Source organism: Thalassophryne amazonica, chromosome 3 (assembly GCF_902500255.1).
Source record: "Thalassophryne amazonica chromosome 3, fThaAma1.1, whole genome shotgun sequence".
NCBI classification, from domain to species: domain Eukaryota; kingdom Metazoa; phylum Chordata; class Actinopteri; order Batrachoidiformes; family Batrachoididae; genus Thalassophryne; species Thalassophryne amazonica.
Genome location: NC_047105.1, coordinates 147,240,223 through 147,259,559, shown reverse-complemented (window position 1 = coordinate 147,259,559; position 19,337 = coordinate 147,240,223). Strand labels below are relative to the sequence as shown.

General features: G+C 42.7%; 1 protein-coding gene across 1 annotated transcript in view; it reads right to left on the bottom strand.

The window, feature by feature from the left end:
• Nucleotides 1-19,337, bottom strand: part of LOC117507690 (calcium-dependent secretion activator 1-like) — a 547,099-nt gene that overhangs the window by 320,634 nt on the left and 207,128 nt on the right. Inside the window, 2 exon segments of the mRNA XM_034167504.1 lie at nt 8,826-9,038; nt 12,530-12,638. Of these exon segments, the coding sequence (XP_034023395.1) occupies nt 8,826-9,038; nt 12,530-12,638 (322 nt within the window).

Genomic DNA, 19,337 nt, shown 5'->3' with positions numbered 1-19,337 from the left:
ATGAAGAAGCCGCTTGTCTTCTGCCACATACAGACAAACTGCTGAAAAGCCTCAGGAGACAAATCCTCCACGTAGTCTGATTGATTAGGTCAGAATAGATGAATCCAAGTCCTTTGTGTTGTTTTTTTTTTCTCCTCTGTGAGGATCAGACATCCAATCCAACACAGCCATGAAGCCTCACTGTGAGAAGGGAATCAAACACAGAACCAGGTTCAACCACATAACACTTTCTCCATGAATGTCATTATAAGAATAATTATTATTACTGTTCCTGCCCCATTTTCTGAATTCAGTGACTTGGTGAAAGGCTGCGTCTTGCAGCCTCCTGCTGAACCTTCGTCTCTGCTGAATATTCATGTGAGTTAAAGGCGCTAAAACATGTCGCTTCAAAACAAATTAAACTGTCTGTCATCATAACGGGGAAAAAAGAGTCAACTGTGAAGACGGCCGTCAACTCTGAAGGAGAACTCTGCGCGCCTTCTCTTTGTTGCTGCCGTCTTTTGGTGTGTTGCACTTTGATTTTGGAGGCAGGCTGACGCGACATTATTCAGCGCACCATCAGGTGTGAACTGGCGAGCACTTATTTGGTAACATTGACTGATTGCTCCCTGAATTAATTGTGTGGCAGCCACACTGTATTATTCATGTCTTGGCACTTTTAACTTGGTAATTACCAGCTGCTGGGACTCAGCGGGACTCCAGCCGTCAAAAACAGCTCGCGCCATAAATTCACTCAAACAAATGCAGCGCCGTCGCCGTCGCCTCCAGCACCAGGATGCATTTTCTGGGTAATTGGCTGCTGCTGAGTCCAAACTGACGTCTGCACCTGTTTTGTGCATTTTGTGGAGTGCAGACGCACCGAAGCAGCCTGACTGAAGATGGTGACAGGCCGCTGATCTGAGCGCGAACCTCAGGCAACTCACAATGAAAAAAAAGTGTTTCCTAAACAGAGGTCTGTATTTAACTCTGAGGACTTTCATGACACTTAACCCCCCGATGACACGTGCAGAAGCTCTCTGAGGACGTCACAGGACTTTGTGGACTGGTGTCAGTGGAACCGCCTAACAGACGCTCCTCCCTGACACTGTGGAGAACATCCAGGCAGTGGACATGGAGACGTGACAGCCTGTAAATACCTGAATGTTCACCTGAACAATAAACTGTACAGGAAGTGCTGGAGTGGGCCCTATCTGCTGAGGCCATTTGGGGTGCAGCGGGCACTGTTAAAGACCTTTTTTGGCTCTGTGGTGGAACCTGCCATCTCCTTGTTTTTGAGAAATGTTTGTGTGTTTCTTTTAAAGAGTTAAAAAAAAAAAACTATCTGCATATTTATTTAAATTCAAAATAACTTTATTGGCACAGAAAATGTACATTGTTGCCATTACCAAAGCAAGTGTCCAAAGAAACAATGACAATAAATAACTAATACTTTGTTGTGAATTTATTTCAGAATGAGAAGTTTATTCAGGTTTCACCAAACTGTCTGATAGTTTCCATAAAAATCATTCTGGGAAAATACCTGATTGATTATCAATATTTTTTCTTTTCTGACGATGATTACACATGTGATTCAAGATTTTTTTTTTTTTTTTTTTTTTGGTCTAAATCATAGACTGCATGTACCTGGACAAAGCCTGTGTGAGGTTTTCGAAGTTGCATTTCAGTTGGAGATCAAGGTCCCAGAGTCTGGAGGATGAGTGAAGAGACACTGAATCCAAGCTGCTTAACATTCAGTGTGAAGTTTCCACAGTCAGTCATGATTTGATACCATGTCCTCTGCTGGTGTTGGTCTACTGTGTTTGATCAAGTCCAAAGTCAACACAGCTGCCTACCAGGAGACGTTAGAGAACTTCAGCCTTCCATCTGCAGACACGCTTTGTGGAGATGCTGGTTTCCTTTTCCAGCAGGACTTGGTACCTCGGTGCCAGAACTACTAGTACCTGCTTTGCTGTCCGTGGTGTTACTGGACTTGATTGTCCCAGTACATAATACCTCATGGATTCTTTGTGGAGTATTATCAAGAGGAAGACGAGAGGCACCAGATCAGCGATCCAGACCAGCTGAAGGCCACTATCAAAGCAGCCTGGACTTCCAGAACCCCTCAGCAGGTCCACAGACTGAACACCTCCACACCGCACTGACCCAGGAACTCATTTGAGTGGAACCACAACCAAGAACTGAGGACACACATGAACAAACTCCACAGACATCTCTGTTTTACAGCTTTAACTGATCTGAAAAAACATTCTGAGATGCACATTTTCTTTCATTTTTTTTTCTTTTTTTTTAGCTGTAGGCTGTAATTATCAAATTTATAGCAGGAATGTTTTCATGAAGTTCTATTTTTGGAGCTGCAGCAGTGACAGAGGAAGGAATCCTCACGCAAACGGTACATCAGCTTCACAGAATGTCAAAGAAAAGCATCACGTCTGAAGCTCTCACATGCAACAAGCTGCTGGTTGGAAGGACAACCTGCAGACCACCGCGGTAGTCTGTCAAAGCAGTCGTTGATTGGTCAGCACCGCCGTGCTGCATCTGGTGATCGACTGCACCGTGAACTTTCACAATGACACAAATGTACTGTAGTGGTTCAAATATAAGACAGTGGGATTTTACTCATGAATATGTGATTAAACTGAATCAAATCCAAATGTTTGCTGTTACATGTTTAATGATGTCATAGAAACAAAACCTGGGGACTTTCAGTCAGAACATCGACAAAGAGAGAGAGAGAGAGAGAGAGAGAGAGAGAGAGGTGAACGACTGAACCAGAGCAATCAGAGAAATCCCCCCGTCCAAACTGAGCAAACCGCTGCACAAAAAGCAGAGGAATAGGGGATATATCACCACTCAGAGTAACAAACGTTGTCAGGAGACAGGTGGGTGAGAAAGATGAGCGCAGCTACGTCATCGCGGCAATGCTAAAGCTACACACTAAACTGGAGGACAAGGTGCTCAATCTGGAAAGTCGCTCCAGACGAGAGAACTTAAGGATTTATGGGGTGCCGCAGGGAACCGAGATGGAAGCAACGTCGATGGTCTCATTCGTGGAAAAATTACTCTGTGAGGGTCTGGAGCTAACGGAGGACATGCCCGATCTGCAGCTCGAAAGAGCTCATCACTCAGTGGACCCACAGCCACTGGTGGATGTGCCGCCACGCTCCATTACAATAAAGTGTTTAAGGTTGAAAACAGGAGACATTACTCTGCAAGGCACGGCAGGGGAGGGATTCACCTGGCAAGAAAACCATTTAAATGTGGAGCATTATTATCCACCTCAAATCCTGAAAAGACAATATACAGAGATCCACAAGGTGCTGAAGGAAAACAAGGTTAGTTCAAGACCCTCTTCCCTGCCAGGCTGCGTGTGAGACATGAAGATGGTACCAGAACCTATGGAGCAGGTGCAGCATCCTGGAAGAGACAGATGAGGGATAAAGGGCGCGCCCAAAGTCGGGCGGGAGTCAAACTACAGGGAGAAGCTCAGAGCCTTCAGGAGGTCTTCACCTGCACCGCCGGGACCTAAAGAAGCAATCCCCAGCTCGAGGACGACACAGTTAATTGTGAGATTCTTAGAACTGGATTATGACTGTAATTACTGGTGAAAACTGCTCTTGAATAGTATGGTTCATCTGGGACCAATTTCTCACTTTTGATTTTTATTTATTTTACTTCACATGCGACTGTTTTGGGTAAGGGCTCCTCACCCCAGAACCATTAGGCAGACTTATCCCGTCGAGATGCCTTGGGTGACTCCACAGGGTCAGATCATCAGAGCCCTACATGGGGGGTCACATGGACCAATCGTGTGCAGTTTAGTGTTTACTAATGTTAGTTGTTCATCTGCTGCCGGTTTCTGCAGGGGGGGGGGGGGGGGGGGGCACACCAGGTTTTTGAGTGAGATTGAAGGAGAAATCATATAAATGCTAAACAGATCTTTAAAAATAGCATCGTTTAATATACAGTAGTGTTCAGAATAATAGTAGTGCTATGTGACTAAAAAGATTAATCCAGGTTTTGAGTATATATCTTATTGTTACATGGGAAACAATGTACCAGTAGATTCAGTAGATTCTCACAAATCCAACAAGACCAAGCATTCATGATATGCACACTCTTAAGGCTATGAAACTGGGCTATTAGTAAAAAAAAGTAGAAAAGGGGGTGTTCACAATAATAGTACCATCTGCGGTTGACACTACAAACTCAAAACTATTATGTTCAAACTGCTTTTTTATCAATCCTGTGAATCACTAAACTAGTATTTAGTTGTATAACCACAGTTTTTCATGATTTCTTCACATCTGCGAGGCATTCATTTTGTTGGTTTGGAACCAAGATTTTGCTCGTTTACTAGTGTGCTTGGGGTCATTGTCTTGTTGAAACACCCATTTCAAGGGCATGTCCTCTTCAGCATAAGGCAACATGACCTCTTCAAGTATTTTGACATATCCAAACTGATCCATGATACCTGGTATGCAATATATAGGCCCAACACCATAGTAGGAGAAACATGCCCATATCATGATGCTTGCACCACCATGCTTCACTGTCTTCACTGTGAACTGTGGCTTGAATTCAGAGTTTGGGGGTCGTCTCACAAACTGTCTGTGGCCCTTGTACCCAAAAAGAACAATTTTACTCTCATCAGTCCTAATATTCCTCCATTTCTCTTTAGGCCAGTTGATGTGTTCTTTGGCAAATTGTAACCTCTTCTGCACATGTCTTTTATTTAACAGAGGGACTTTGCGGGGGATTCTTGCAAATAGATTAGCTTCACACAGGCGTCTTCTAACTATCACAGCACTTACAGGTAACTCCAGACTGTCTTTGATCATCCTGGAGCTGATCAATGGGTGAGCCTTTGCCATTCTGGTTATTTTTCTATCCATTTTGATGGTTGTTTTCCGTTTTCTTCCACACATCTCTGTTTTTTTTTGTCCATTTTAAAGCACTGGAGATCATTGTAGATGAACAGCCTATAATTTTTTGCACCTGCGTATAAGTTTTCCCCTCTCCAATCAACTTTTTAATCAAACTACGCTGTTCTTCGGAACAATGTCTTGAACGTCCCATTTTCCTCAGGCTTTCAAAGAGAAAAGCATGTTCAACAGGTGCTGGCTTCATCCTTAAATAGGGGACACCTGATTCACACCTGTTTGTTCCACAAAACGGACGAACTCACTGACTGAATGTCACACTACTATTATTGTGAACACCCCCTTTTCTACTTTTTTTTTTTTACTAATAGCCCAATTTCATAGCCTTAAGAGTGTGCATATCATGAATGCTTGGTCTTGTTGGATTTGTGAGAATCTACTGAATCTACTGGTACCTTGTTTCCCATGTAACAATAAGAAATATACTCAAAACCTGGATTAATCTTTTTAGTCACATAGCACTACTATTATTCTGAACACTACTGTAAATGCTGGGCTCAATCCAATTAAAAGGGGCAAGATCTGATGAAAATTAAAGAAGGACAAAATCCAGAGAGCTTTCTTACAGGAGACCCGCCTGAACGACTCTGAACATGCTAAATTGAACAGATCAGGAATTAAACACGTTTTCTTCCCGTGGATCAGGGAGGCGGAGAAGAGGCGACTCTGATCACCAATACTGGAAATTACGAACACGTATCAGAACATAAGGACAATGAAGGCAGATTTGTTATGGTTACATGTAAAATAGAAGGTACTGTAATAAGTATCCTTAACATGTGTGTTCCTCCAGGCAGGGAGAAAACAGAAACATGTAATGATCACAAAAAGTCAAGGGATTTTAACATGTGGTGGAGATTTTAACATCCGACTAAATCCGAAAAGTGACTTATCAAATGGGAAATCTGACCCAAATAACGTTACCAGGAAATTAAATACTTGGACGTGTGACGTGGGGAGAGAGATCAATCCAACTAGTCCAAACTACTCACACTGCTCACAATGTCTACTCACGCATCAATCAACTTTTTTATGCTTGACAGACATCTTTTTAGGATGGATAAGTATGAAATAGGACCCAGTACTGTCTGAGACCACGGTCCCATCTATACACCAGTTCATCTGAATAATAGGATTAAGTCCACTCTTTGGAGACTGAATTCAAATATTCTGAATAACCCAGTTATTAAGGAAAAATTGAGAAGTGAAATGAAATGGTATTTATAAAATAACGATAATGAAGAAGTGACTCCACCTATTCTCTGGGACGCATTAAAAGCAGCGATTAGGGGTAAAATAATATCCATCTCCTCATATGAGAAGAAAATCAGAGAACATAAACTCCAAAAATTAGAAGAGGATTTGAAGAGACTACAGAAAGAACATGCAAAGTCTTTCAAAGATGACACGAAATGGAAGACTACAAAATTTAAAAAGAAATAGACAAAATAAATACTCAAGAAATTAAAAAAAAGCTCAGTTTTACAAAGCAGTGCTATTATGAGGCAGGTGGAAAATCACTGAAACTTCTATCATACAAGTTAAGAAAACAAAAATCAGACAGAACAATACACAAAGTAAGAAACTCTACAACAAATAAAATAGAATCAGGCCCAGAGAAAATTCAACAGTGCTTTCAACATGACTATAAAACATTATATTACCAACCACAGATGAGCAACCTCAACCAGACTGATGTTTTTTTTTTGGCCCAAATACATCTTCCAAAGATTACAGATGAACAGAATGAAAAAGTAATATCTAAAATAACACAAGAAGAAATTCAATGAACAATCAGGTGGATGAAAGGAGGAAAGTCTCCTGGGACAGATGGTTTTCCCACAGAGTGGGACAAAAGAATGCAAGACGATCGAATTGCAACATTGTTAAAAAATGTTTAACTGGGTTTTGGAGAACAAAAACATCAACCCCACCCCATGGGGGGAGGCAATGAGTTCATTCATACCAAAGAGGGGAAAGATAAATTAGGGTGTCGGAATTATCATCCTATAAGCCTTCAAAATAATGATTAGAACCTATTCACCTCCATATTATCTAAAAGAATAGAAACAATATCACTGGCATTAAGACAACCCCAATTCCAATGAAGTTGGGACAAGTTGTGTGAAAAGTAAATAAAAACAGAATATAATGATTTGCAAATCCTCTTCAACCTATATTCAATTGAATACACCACAAAGACAAGATATTTAATGTTCAAACTGATAGACTTTTTTGTTTTTGTACAAATATTTGCTCATTTTGTAATGGATGCCTGCAACATGTTTCAAAAACGATGGGACAGGGGCAACAAAAGACTGGGAAAGTTAATGAATGCTCAACGAATACCTGTTCGGAAACAGGTGAGTGTCATGATTGGGTATAAAAGGAGCATCCCCAAAAGTCTTAACAGTTCACAAACAAAGATGGGATGAGGATCACAACTTTGTGAACAACTGCGCAAAAACTGTCAGTTTAAGAACAGTTTAAGAACAATGTTTCTCAACATTCAATTACATGGAATTTAGGGATTCCATCATCTACAGTCCATAATATAATCAGAAGATTCAGAGAATCTGGAGAACTTTCGACACGTAAGCAGCAAGGCTGAAAACCAAGACTGAATTAAAAAAACGACATCATTGTGTAAAGGATCTTACCACATGGGCTCAGGAACACTTCAGAAAACCATTGTCAGTGAACACAGTTCGTCACGACATCTACAAGTGCAAGTTAAAACTCTATCATGCAAAGTGAAAGCCAAACATCAACAACATCCAAAAACGCCGCCCCCTTCTCTGGGCCTGAGTTCATTTGAAATGGACAGACGCAAAGTGGAAAAGTGTGCTGTGGTCTGATTTTGGAGCAACACATGCTGCCATCCAAGCAACGTCTTTTTCAGGGACGTCCCTGCTTATTTCAGCAAAACAATGCCAAGCCACATTCTGCATGTGTTACAACAGCGTGGCTTCATAGTAAAAGAGTGCGGGTACTAGACTGGCCTGCCTGCAGTCCAGACCTGTCGCCCATTGAAAATGTGTGGTGCATTATGTAGCGCAAAATACGACAACGGAGCCCCCGGACTGTTGGACAACGGAAGTCGTACATCAATCAATCAATTTTTTCAATCAATTTTTTTTTTATATAGCGCCAAATCACAACAAACAGTTGCCCCAAGGCGCTTTATATTGTAAGGCAAGGCCATACAATAATGATGTAAAACCCCAACGGTCAAAACGACCCCCTGTGAGCAAGCACTTGGCTACAGTGGGAAGGAAAAACTCCCTTTTAACAGGAAGAAACCTCCAGCAGAACCAGGCTCAGGGAGGGGCAGTCTTCTGCTGGGACTGGTTGGGGCTGAGGGAGAGAATTCCAACTACACAGCTTCAACAATTAGTGTCCTCAGTTCCCAAACACTTATGGAGTGTTGTTAGAAGGAAAGGTGATGTAAGATACATTTTTTTAACAGTTTATCTGTTTAGTGTCATAAAAGGTAACTCTTCAGTTATCGGATTAATGGTTATCGAACCTAACTTTTTGGTTAGCTGTGCCCACCACTGAGAATAACACAACCAACAGAGACACTCCACAAACTTATGAAATTGCTCAAGGAATTTGGTTAGTTTCTGGTTCTAAAATTAATATTAATAAAACTCAAGTATTAACATTTAACTATGACCCTCCATCTTTGATTAAAACCGAGTACAATTGAAATTGGAATGCTGACATCATTAAATATTTGGCTGTCTTACTGCCTAGGGACCTCTCGAGAATTAGAACTTTTAAAAAGGACCATTACATGAGAACAACTCAAAGTCAGGACGATGACATTAACAGGAAGCAGTCTGGGCGTACAAATGAAGAATTGGAACATTGCAAACTTACAGAACTGAGATATGGGTGCATCCAGCTGTGGCGCCGTGCCCCCCCTGGAGTTGAGTTTCTGGACCTGTGTGGGAGGGACGGGTTTGTGCGACTGTCCGGTGGCCCGGTACATGGCCTGCACCCACAGGATCCGGTCCTGCTCGTCGTCACTGGCAAAGATCACAGTGTCGCCTTCTTTAACAGCATTGAAGAAGGTCCGACCACCGTCGAGACCTGAGTGACGGTCAGAGTAACAGCAGCAAGATTCTGTTTACTCAGCAGAAATCAAGAAAGGCCTCATAAAAAACACATTCAAACACACATCCAAGTTTCACGACAAACCGAGATTTCGGTTCAGTTTCCTCAATGCACAGAAAAGTCATCAAAGTTTTCACTGCTTTCTGTAAAAATCTATTTATTGTTCTCAGAAAGTCCTGGAAGATCAGGGTCAGTTCATTTGTTTTCGCTGCACACAGAAGGCATTTAAGTTTAAGATCAACAGATCATTGTGGCTTTTCTGCTCTGGCACCATCAGACTGCCTGCAATATTTTGTTTTTGAAAACATTATGTCTGAATTTTTCACAATCATGTACGAGATACCTCAAGGCTCAGTTCTGGGTCTGCTGATGTATGTATATACGTAGCACCTGTTGGTCAGATTAGACAGAACTTTCACTGCTATGCTGATGGCACACACATGTATGTATGTTCGTATATACCTGTTTGTGCAAGTTCTCTGTCCCATACTGTAAAACTGAAGGCCTGATTGGCTGCAGTGAAAGTTTTGTACTTGGTAATTCTGATAGACCTGAGATGATAGTTCTCAGTCCCATTAAACATTGGTTCAATTTTTTTTCCACACTATCTCTTGGTGATTGACCAAGAGGGTCCTTTTGAATTTGTGTAACATTGCAATCATTACACGGCTATGTCTGTGGCTGACTCATGTCCTCCAAAATAGACCCCTCCCCTGAGGACTGTGTGGCATTCAGTGCAGTGACTTCCCTGCTCCTGGGACCCAAGTCTTTACAGAGACCTCAGAGCCCCAAACAACGACCCTATTCCCCACTAGACCACTGCAGCCTTTCTCCTTCTTCCTTTCAGCTCCTGGTACTCCTCCACATCTTCATGCACTTTTCTTTCTTATGTTGCTGTCACAGACAGTCTGTTGGAATTTGGATTTGGATGTGTGCACATCAGCATGCTGTTTTAACATGCACCTCTCAGCTGTTTTACTGCTGCTGTGAACATGAACGGGAAATGTCTCCATGTTTTTTTTCATAGGCTACCTGATCACACAGATGTACTTCTTAGATTTTTCACAGTTATATCGATGACAACACTTATAATTGTGCACAAATGAACAGTTATCTCTTAAAGCAGACCTGCATTGAAATAAATGTGGTCAGATCTCAGAAAGAAATAGCTGATATGTATTTATAAGACCCTTATGAATGCAGTAAAGTAAATCTGCAAGACCAAATTTGTAATTCAGCGGAGAAATCTTCATTTAAAAATCACAAATTTGCAGCTAAAATTTGGCCCTCAGCGAAAACTGTTTGTACATCCGTGTCATTGCAGTGACGTCCGGCAGAAGACGGAGCGCTCCCACCTTCAGTCCGATCCCGCACTGAAATTGATTTTATCTATTAGTAATGTTACTGTTATACACATCCTGGTTTCAGCATCCAAAAGTAAGCTGCAATGAATGTGAGATACAGCTCTGCATACTCAGATCAGCGGCGACATCGACAGCGGGCGACGTTCTTCCCCGACGCCTCGCTCTCTGCCTCCGCTGCGCTTACTGAGTCTGCGTGCTCGGTAAATGCCGAAGCGGGCCACTCACATCGCCCCCGTGTCTGCTGTGCAGCCGGCACCACGTACCTATCTACTGAATGGAGGTGCAGCCAACTTGGCACAAGTCCAGAGACTATGCTCGCTGTTTTGATGCGGAGTGGCCAGTGACACCTGTAGCTGCAAGGACAGACTTTCCGCAGCGCCGCACGTCTCGGTAATTGGAGCCGCAGGGCTCCGTGGCTGCTGAGAGAGGTTTATATCTTTTTAATGACTTGAATTCTTTGCGGGTCCCGCCTCCGTACCCCGCGATGGTAACACTGGAGGCGAAAGACAGTAGATTTTCAATGCGACACCACTCAATCAAACGGGCGTATGATAAAGTCCCCCAAAATAATTTTCAAGCACAAATAAAAGAAATGTGTACTCACCAAACGTGCCACAAGACAATATGAAGTTTTAAAAAAAGTAGATCCTTCCGTATAAGACAAGGAAAAGGTGCAGATGCAAACTGACGTAAATCCACAAATTACAGTTGGCGCGCACAATGCATGCTGGGAGAGGGTCTTTTCCCTGACGTCTCGGCAGCGTCCCGGATGTGATGACAGTTTTGCGGAGGGCTAAATTTTAGCTGTAATTTTCTCATTTTTAAATGAAGATTTCTCCGTTGAATGACAGATCTGGGCTTGCAGATTTACTTTACTACATTCAGAAGGATCTTATGTGTAAATATAAGTCATTTTTTGGTCCAAAGATCTGACTGCATTTATTTCACTGCAGGTCTACTTTAAAAATGAGTCGTCATAACACAACATCACATTTATGTAAACTTTGGAATTAATTCGTGGCTCCGTTCTTAACGTTAGCAGATACATTCCATTCAAGGTCACGCTAGGATTTTTCTAAAAGCTACGTCACCGCTGTTGGAAACAGTCGAGTACTCACGACGAGTACTTTGTTTTCAGAAGTCTCCGTAGCTCTTTGATGCGAATGCCGTATACTTTGACACCAGTCACAGAAGTGCACAAAGTAACCCCAGTGGGTCATCGGATGGTCACTAACAGCCTAAATCTACACCGTTATGATTTCTATGCAACATGTCCTTTAAATAGCCACATATAGATCAAAACTTTATTCTATGGGCAGAAGGTAACCTGATTAATAACAGCCACTTTAAATGTGAGGGCTGTAATAATCCAGCTAACAAGCACGGCCCCTATCACAGGATAATGAAAAGTAGCTGGTCTGATGGTAAAGTCATTTTACTACCTTTTGAACAATTTAAAATTAAATTTTGTGGATTCTGGCTAACATATGGTCCGCTGACCAGGGAGTGGATCAGCGGTTCCCAAAACAACAAAGACGATCAGGTTTCAGTGAGGAATGAGACACGGTGTTCAGCACCAACTGCCTGACAACTTGACTCCTGGTCCGTGCAGGGGACAAGGCTGGTGTTGCAGTATTCTCCTTTGTATTTGGCTGAATAATGGAAAAGATGATCATTGGACCCCTGACAAGGTCATGAATGGACCACAAACAAGGGAATCATCCAGCCTCTGGTCAAATGTGTCTTCTGTTTTTATATCCATTTGTCTGCTACAGTTTCTGTGGAGATGTCTGATCGCTGGGTTGGGTGGGGCTGTCTGTCTCGCCCATAAAGCTGTCTCTGGGTGCGTGTCTGTCTATCAGACCGTCCCCCTGATCTAGTGTCTGTCCTTCTGTCTATCCCTTTGCCTTCGTGTCTGTATCGTGGCACGTCTAAGAAAGTAAAGTCTTGTGAATGTTCCATCAGTGTCCACAGGCCGGGTTTTAGGTCCATATAAAATGTGTGCCTCGTCTCTGTGCAGACACAATGTTGTGCGTTTGGCTGAGGATCTGAATAATTTAGCACCCATGAAGAAAGGTTGCTGAGTGATGTGGTCATTCTTACCCGACTGGGGGTCCGTGTAGTCCACAGTGTAGCCATCCAACTGCAGGAGCTCCACAGGCTCCGCCTTCTTCTCTCTGTAGTTGCACATAGCGAATGTGTACTGGCTCACCTGCACCAATCACAGGAAGCCTGATTAGAACTGAGATTTAAGGGTTTGCTCGTGCACTTTTAATCGACTCTGAAAACTAAACACAGTCTTACTGACCGACTGTGTGACGCACCGCCACAGCAGAAAAGGGGGAAGGGGGAGGAGCCAGCAATGTTTGCTGATCTACACAGCATTAATGTGTTTTAATGTCATTGTCCAATCAGTGTCTGGCAGTGTTCCATGAAGTCCTGCCCCTTTGGGATGATTTCAGCTGGTCTGAAAGTCGCCCCAAAGGGGCAGGACTTGTCTCATAGAGTTTCATGTAAAATCCATTTTCTTGAAACTGCAGGCTCTCCGTGCGATCTCTCCAGGTTCTGGAGTGCTCGCTCTAATGTCCTTATGTCATATGTAACCCCGGGGAGGGGACAGTGTTGAAGATCAACATGGCTACATGGCCCGTTACTCCAACTCATCATCTTAACGAATGCCGTTCAGACTCTAATTTGACAACAAGTATAAACATACATATATACGAGGGTAGTCTGAAAAGTTCTAAGGCTCCCCATGAAGGAGTAATGCATTAACTGCATTATAGTGAGCCTTAGAACTTTTCAGCCTACCCTCGTACATACAACGAAATTTGTCCTCTGCATTTAAGCATCCTAATTACAGTTAGACACAATCCAACCACTAGGGGCAGTGAGCAGCCACAGTCCGGCACCCGGGGACCAACTCCAGATGTCGACACGCTGCCTTGGTCAGGGGCAGAGAAAGGAGCAGACACGAAATAAGCAGGTTTTTGACTGAGCCCACACAGACACGGGGAGAACATGCAAACTCCACACAGAAAGGCTGGGAAGCGATCCCATGACCTTCTTTGCTGTGAGGTACCAGGGCGAACCACTAATCCACTGTGCCACCACATATGGAAATTAAAGGATTTTCAGGGGAACAAGTGGCTAGCAAACTAAAAGCGGCTCTTGTGTTGTGTCACTGTGGTGACTGCTGGTTTGACCTGCCCATAGTCTAGACTCAGAGTCCGGCTGTACGCTAACCAGCGCTCCAGTTGGACTCCACAGCTACATGGCACTATTGTGTCACATTCTGTGTCACTGCATTTGTGCCAACACTGCGAGCAGGGCTCAGAGTGACCACTGAGTACTAACTGAACCTACGGTATTTAAAGCGATGCCATTTATTCCTTATTAAATGACACTGTATAAAACTATACAATAACACAATATGTGGATTGGTAGGTTGACTGGTTTTATTTTGGTAAACATCCACACATGGAAAATGCATGAATAAATTACATAGAATAACACATAAAGTATAAAACACTTATTTAAATTGTGGTTCTGCAGAAAACCAAACAAAAATACCATATTCACACATCTGAGGGCCCACCCCCCTTTGTTTTTTAAGAAAGTTGGTTAAACATCCACCCAAAATTAATTATTAGCTTTAATAATTAAAGTTTATTAAAAGCCCACCGAAAAGAAGTTAATTCTGTAACCCTCAGCATATTGTAAAAAGAGTTCTCACAATGTTTTCTTCTCTTCTGTGTCGGACTTGTGATGGCGTCCTCCATTTGTCTAGTGCTCTTATTATGAAAGACTGTTGTGCAAGAAACAGGAAGTGTTGTACAGCACTGTGGCTAGCTTTGAACAAGCCCCAGTTACACAGTGAAGGAGCTATCAGTCTGTGTTCATTTTTGTCTGACAAAAGTCCTTTCTCCATCCAACAAAATGAGTTTCATGTCAGCTGATGTGTCTGCAAAGTCCGCCATTAAGTTGTGTGTGTTTTCAAAACTTTGAGAAGAGATCAGACGGAGATTTTTACTGCTGCCTGGACATCTCTTTGCTGCTTTGAGTGTGACACAGTGGGACACAGAGAGGACACCCAGCATTTCTGGACCAAACACGATGAAAACTGATTCACATGTTGACAGTCAGTAGCAGTCTGGACGTTCCTGTTTTCAATAAGAGGCTGACGTGAAAATTATGGATTTTTTAAATCTTAATGAGCAGGAATCACAGACAGCAACAAAGGCATTATCTAACCCTTCTAAGCCTGTATAACCCATTGATGGGAAATTAAATTTTTTATTTGTGAGATACTGAGAAGCCAAAATAAGGCGGGTGGTGGGGGGTTAACCGCAGAGTCGCCTGGATTTAAACACGTAGGGCGTTGGGGTTTTTTTTATCTTCCATGAGAGCCAGAGTTTGCATGACAGCAAGTATATATATGCAAGTCACAGACCCTTAAAAAATAAAATTAAATAAAATAGGTAGTAAAAGACGGTACTTCATAGCATGTGGGAACATTATACATGCAACGTGTAGAACCTCTGAGATTTAAACATATCACAAAGTCAGGTACCTCACTGTACAAGGAAGGAATAAACCAAACCATTGAAGATCGCAGGGGCACCAAGGGGTTGCCAGTCTACAGCACAGCTTATTCAGAAGTTTCAACTGTATATTAGTCAGTGATAGCCCCTCATCTGAGAGACTTAACAAAAACAGGGTAGGACACATCTGTATAAAATCAAACTGGGCTCGACAATAGCACTGGTCCGATGGCCTGGCAGCCTTTTTTACATGTTCCGGGCCACCACGGGACAGTGAAGTTCATATTTCACTGGTCCGTATGGGCCAGTAAGAATTAAAATTGCTTTGGGCAAATTTATTAGTCTAATGCCGCGTTCACACCGGGCGCGATCAGACGCTATAAATTCGCGGGGGTCGCATGGCAACGGACGCGCCTCCTTCGCCGGGTGTGTCGCTCTGCTTTTGCTGCGAAAATTCGCCCCGGTGCGTCATCAAATAGGAGGAGCTTCCATTCAGCTCGCCGGCTCTGGTTGTCAGTCAAGTTAACATGACGGACCTCGATCACACGGAGCGAGTTGTTGTGGAAAGCTGACAAACGTCATGAGACGTTCCCAATTCAGGCAGTATCATTATTTGCTGCAGGAGCTGCGTCTGGATGATGGCTGTTTTCAGCAGTCCTTCTGCCTCTGCAGGACCCAGTTTGAGGACCAACTGTCCCGTTCACGCGCGCACATGTAAACAATAAAAAAAAAAAGAAAGAAACTCCGCTCCCGCTGCTGTGGGGCTGCTGCTCGCTCCAAAAACTCTTGTCATAATTGTGAAATAAAGGACAAAAGAGACATAAGTCCTGCTCACAGGCTGCTACCAGAGACAGGACATGTTGCACCACTTCGCAATGTTCGGAACATTGCCGAAGTGCAGACGAACTTCGTCTGCAGGAGCATCTTCTGATGTTGGCGCGAATTTCGCTTCAACATCGACGCATCATTTTCGCTTAAGCAAGATCGAGCGCAGTGAATATTATGAATTTCTTGAAACCTCCTGCCCCTGGGCAGAAACCAGGAAAGCAAAGGAAAGAACAGCTATCACCCTCAAAACAAGCACAGAAGAGGAAGGCTGCTGATGCTGAATATGAGAAGAAAAGGGTGAGGAAAACCTGGCAAGCTTCCTGGAAGAAAAGCTGGCCATGGCTGGCGTGTGATGAGGAGAGTGAGGTTGTCTTCTGTGGAACTTGTAGGGCCATGCCAGAATATGCTGACAAGTAAGTATAAATATACCAAGTCCTGGTAGACAGATCCCAGGAAAGAAGGTATTGAGGGAAAGGGACATGCGTTGTAATCTGTGGAGAATCCTATACTGACTCTCCGTCAACCTGTTGCATAGAAATGTTTTCCCTGTAGCCTCAATTGCATCACTGCCCCTCCTCAAAATATGAACTGAGGCCCTTCTCCCATATACGTTTGACCCTATTCATTTTGAATGTGTTACGAGACTGTAGTAACCGTAAAAGTGAGAAATAAATTTCTTATTGCTACGAGATTTCAACATAACTGAGTCGATGCCCGACAGAATCGGCTGGGATTCAGGAAAGATCAGACTGTTAACAAAATGTCTAATCTACAGAAAACCATAAAAACATTTAGAGGGAATGTTAAACTTAGTTTTAAGTCAATCAAATAGTAATAGTTTCCCAGCTTCAAGCAGGCCGCCAACAGTCTTGAAACCTTGATCATACCAGTAATGGAATATGGTCTCACCCACTCCAGGTGGAAATGCCCTGTTTTGTATAATGGGGTGTAAGGCCGATGAGAGACTCCTTCTTCCAATGAATCTCATAATATTATCCCAAGTTTGAATTGTGCTATCCAGAATTGGGCAATTTTTAACTACCGTTGGAAATTCTGTTGTAGGCAAAGAAAGAGAGGGGCAGTGCCATGCGTTGTTATGATCCTCCCATTTGCAGTCAGAGAAGTCTCTCAACCATCCAAACACTATATTCGGCCACGGCATGCCCAACTGTAAAATAATAAGCTAGGCATTGCAAGCCCTCCTGCCTCCCTTTGGAGCTGAAATGTCTTAAAGCTGCTACCTGATTTTTTTTTTTTCCCATGTCACATAAATCTGGAGATACATTTTTCAATATCAGAGAGGACTGATCTCTTAATCTTCAGTGGAAGCATCTGCATTGGATATGAGATCATGGGGGGTATGTTCATCTTGATTACATTTATTCTTCCCATCCATGAAAGAGGGAGGTTGGACCATCTATTCAAATCATTCTTAATCACTGAAATAATTGGGGTGAAATTAAGTTTAAGTCATTTTGATTGGCAGAGATTTTAACACTTAGCTATGTAAAGCCTGATTCAGACCACATTTAAGGAAAGTTCTCCAAATCATTCATATTCCCAAAATCTCCCAGTGGTAGTGCTTCAGATTTGTCATAATTACTTCTGTTGCCTGAAAAATGCCAAAAGTGTTTATAGTTGAGACCAAAGCCGGAACTGAACTTTCAGGTCTGGTCAGAAAAAGAATGACATCATCTGCGTATAGCACCAGTTTATTGACCGTTCCACCAAGCATCACCCGAAAGATAATAAGAGGATAGAGGACAGCCTTGTTTTGTGCCTCTTTGAAGATGGAAGACCTCTGAAGCACAACCATTAAGTAGCACTCTTGCCATTGGAGCCCTATAGAGCAGTCTCACCCACTTTATGAATTCAAATCCTAATCCATACCTATGAAGGACTTCAAACAAATATTCATATTCGACCTGGTTGAACGCTTTAGCTGCATCTAGGGCTACAAAAAGGATTCCTTCTAGACTAATGTATCCAAACTGTAGCACATTAAGAAGATGCCGAACATTAGAGTGTGAGAGTCTATTCTTGATGAATCCTGTTTGATCAGGATCAATCAGGGCAAGAAGATAAGCCTCCAGTCTCCTCGCAAGAATGTTGGATAACAATTTGCAGTCTACTCCAATCAGACTTATTGGCCGGTAAGATAAGCAGCAATCCGAGTGGTTAACCTACTGGAGAATAAGTGAGATATTGGCAAAGTTATGTGTCAGAGGCAGGGAGCCCTGTTCAAATGACTCAACATATATTCTAGTAAGAGGTTCTACCACTAATTTAGCCATTTTCTTAAAAAATTAGAGACAAAACCCATCGGGCCTGGGGCTTTTCCGCCTGGTAGCAACTTTATTGTCTCACAGACCTCCTCTTTAGTGACTGGTCGGCAAAGTCTGTCTGTTTTCATTTGAGAAAGTTGGCAGGTTTATACGATTCAGAAAACTGATCCCCTTCTCTCTGTCTGAGCAATCTGAAGTATATACATTTTGGTAAAAATGCTTCATAATACTGACCATATGCTTGGGTTCAAAATGCTTCACTCCGCTGCTATCCGTTAAGGTCCTGTCACACCGCGACTATTTAGCCAGTGTCTGCCGACCGTATTAAAAGCTGCTAGCATAAATCCAGTAAGTTAAGGGTAAGTTTGTTTTTTTTAATTAAGAGCATGTTGAAGCTCATTGAAGCACGTTGAAGCTCGCTCATGTTCGTCTTGATAAGCTGAGGTCCTCAAAAAGTTTTGGGCATGCTGAAAATTTTCAACGAGTGCAACTCACACGTCCGGCACATGGTGGTCATACGTTGTGTGATCGTTGGCAGACATTTCTTGTAATTTACTCATCCGTCCATTAATGCTGGTCATTGACTGGCTGAAAGCTGTGGTCCATATGCAGAAAGGACTGTTTCATTCACACACACTGAAAAAATATAAAATCTGACCTGTTCATTTCAGTCCAATTCACCATCACAGACAGACATGAATCATAAAGCTCCTGATTTTTGAAAATGACATCGGAAAATCCTTTAATTCATGGCTGGAAGCGGAGTAGTTTAAAACAAGTCCCTGTGTTTTTTTCTGCTCCAGGTGTGTTTCTCATGTCGGTGCTGCACTCTGAACACACAGAATCGCTGTGATGATTTAAACTTTTAAAGCGCTGTCGCTGTGGTGTGATCATCAGATGACCTGATCGATCAATCAGAGTTATCACGCCTGATTAATGCATTGTTTAAACATTTAAAGTGCCATGATCTGTCGGTGATCACCGACAGATACACAACACGTCATTCAGATCACACCTGATCGCAGTTGACTGGCGCTTTAAACGTTTAAATCATCACAGTGTTTCATTATTCAGGTCTGTGATGACCTGATCAGGTCTGATCAGTGGAGCTGAAAGCCACCACTCGGTGCCCTCAGCTCCACTGATCAGGAAGCAGCCAGCGCTTTAAAAGTTTAAAGCGTTACAGTGTTTCATTCATTCCCGGCAGCGTTTCTCACAGCCAGTCCACTCATCAGCATTCTGTACACAATGAAA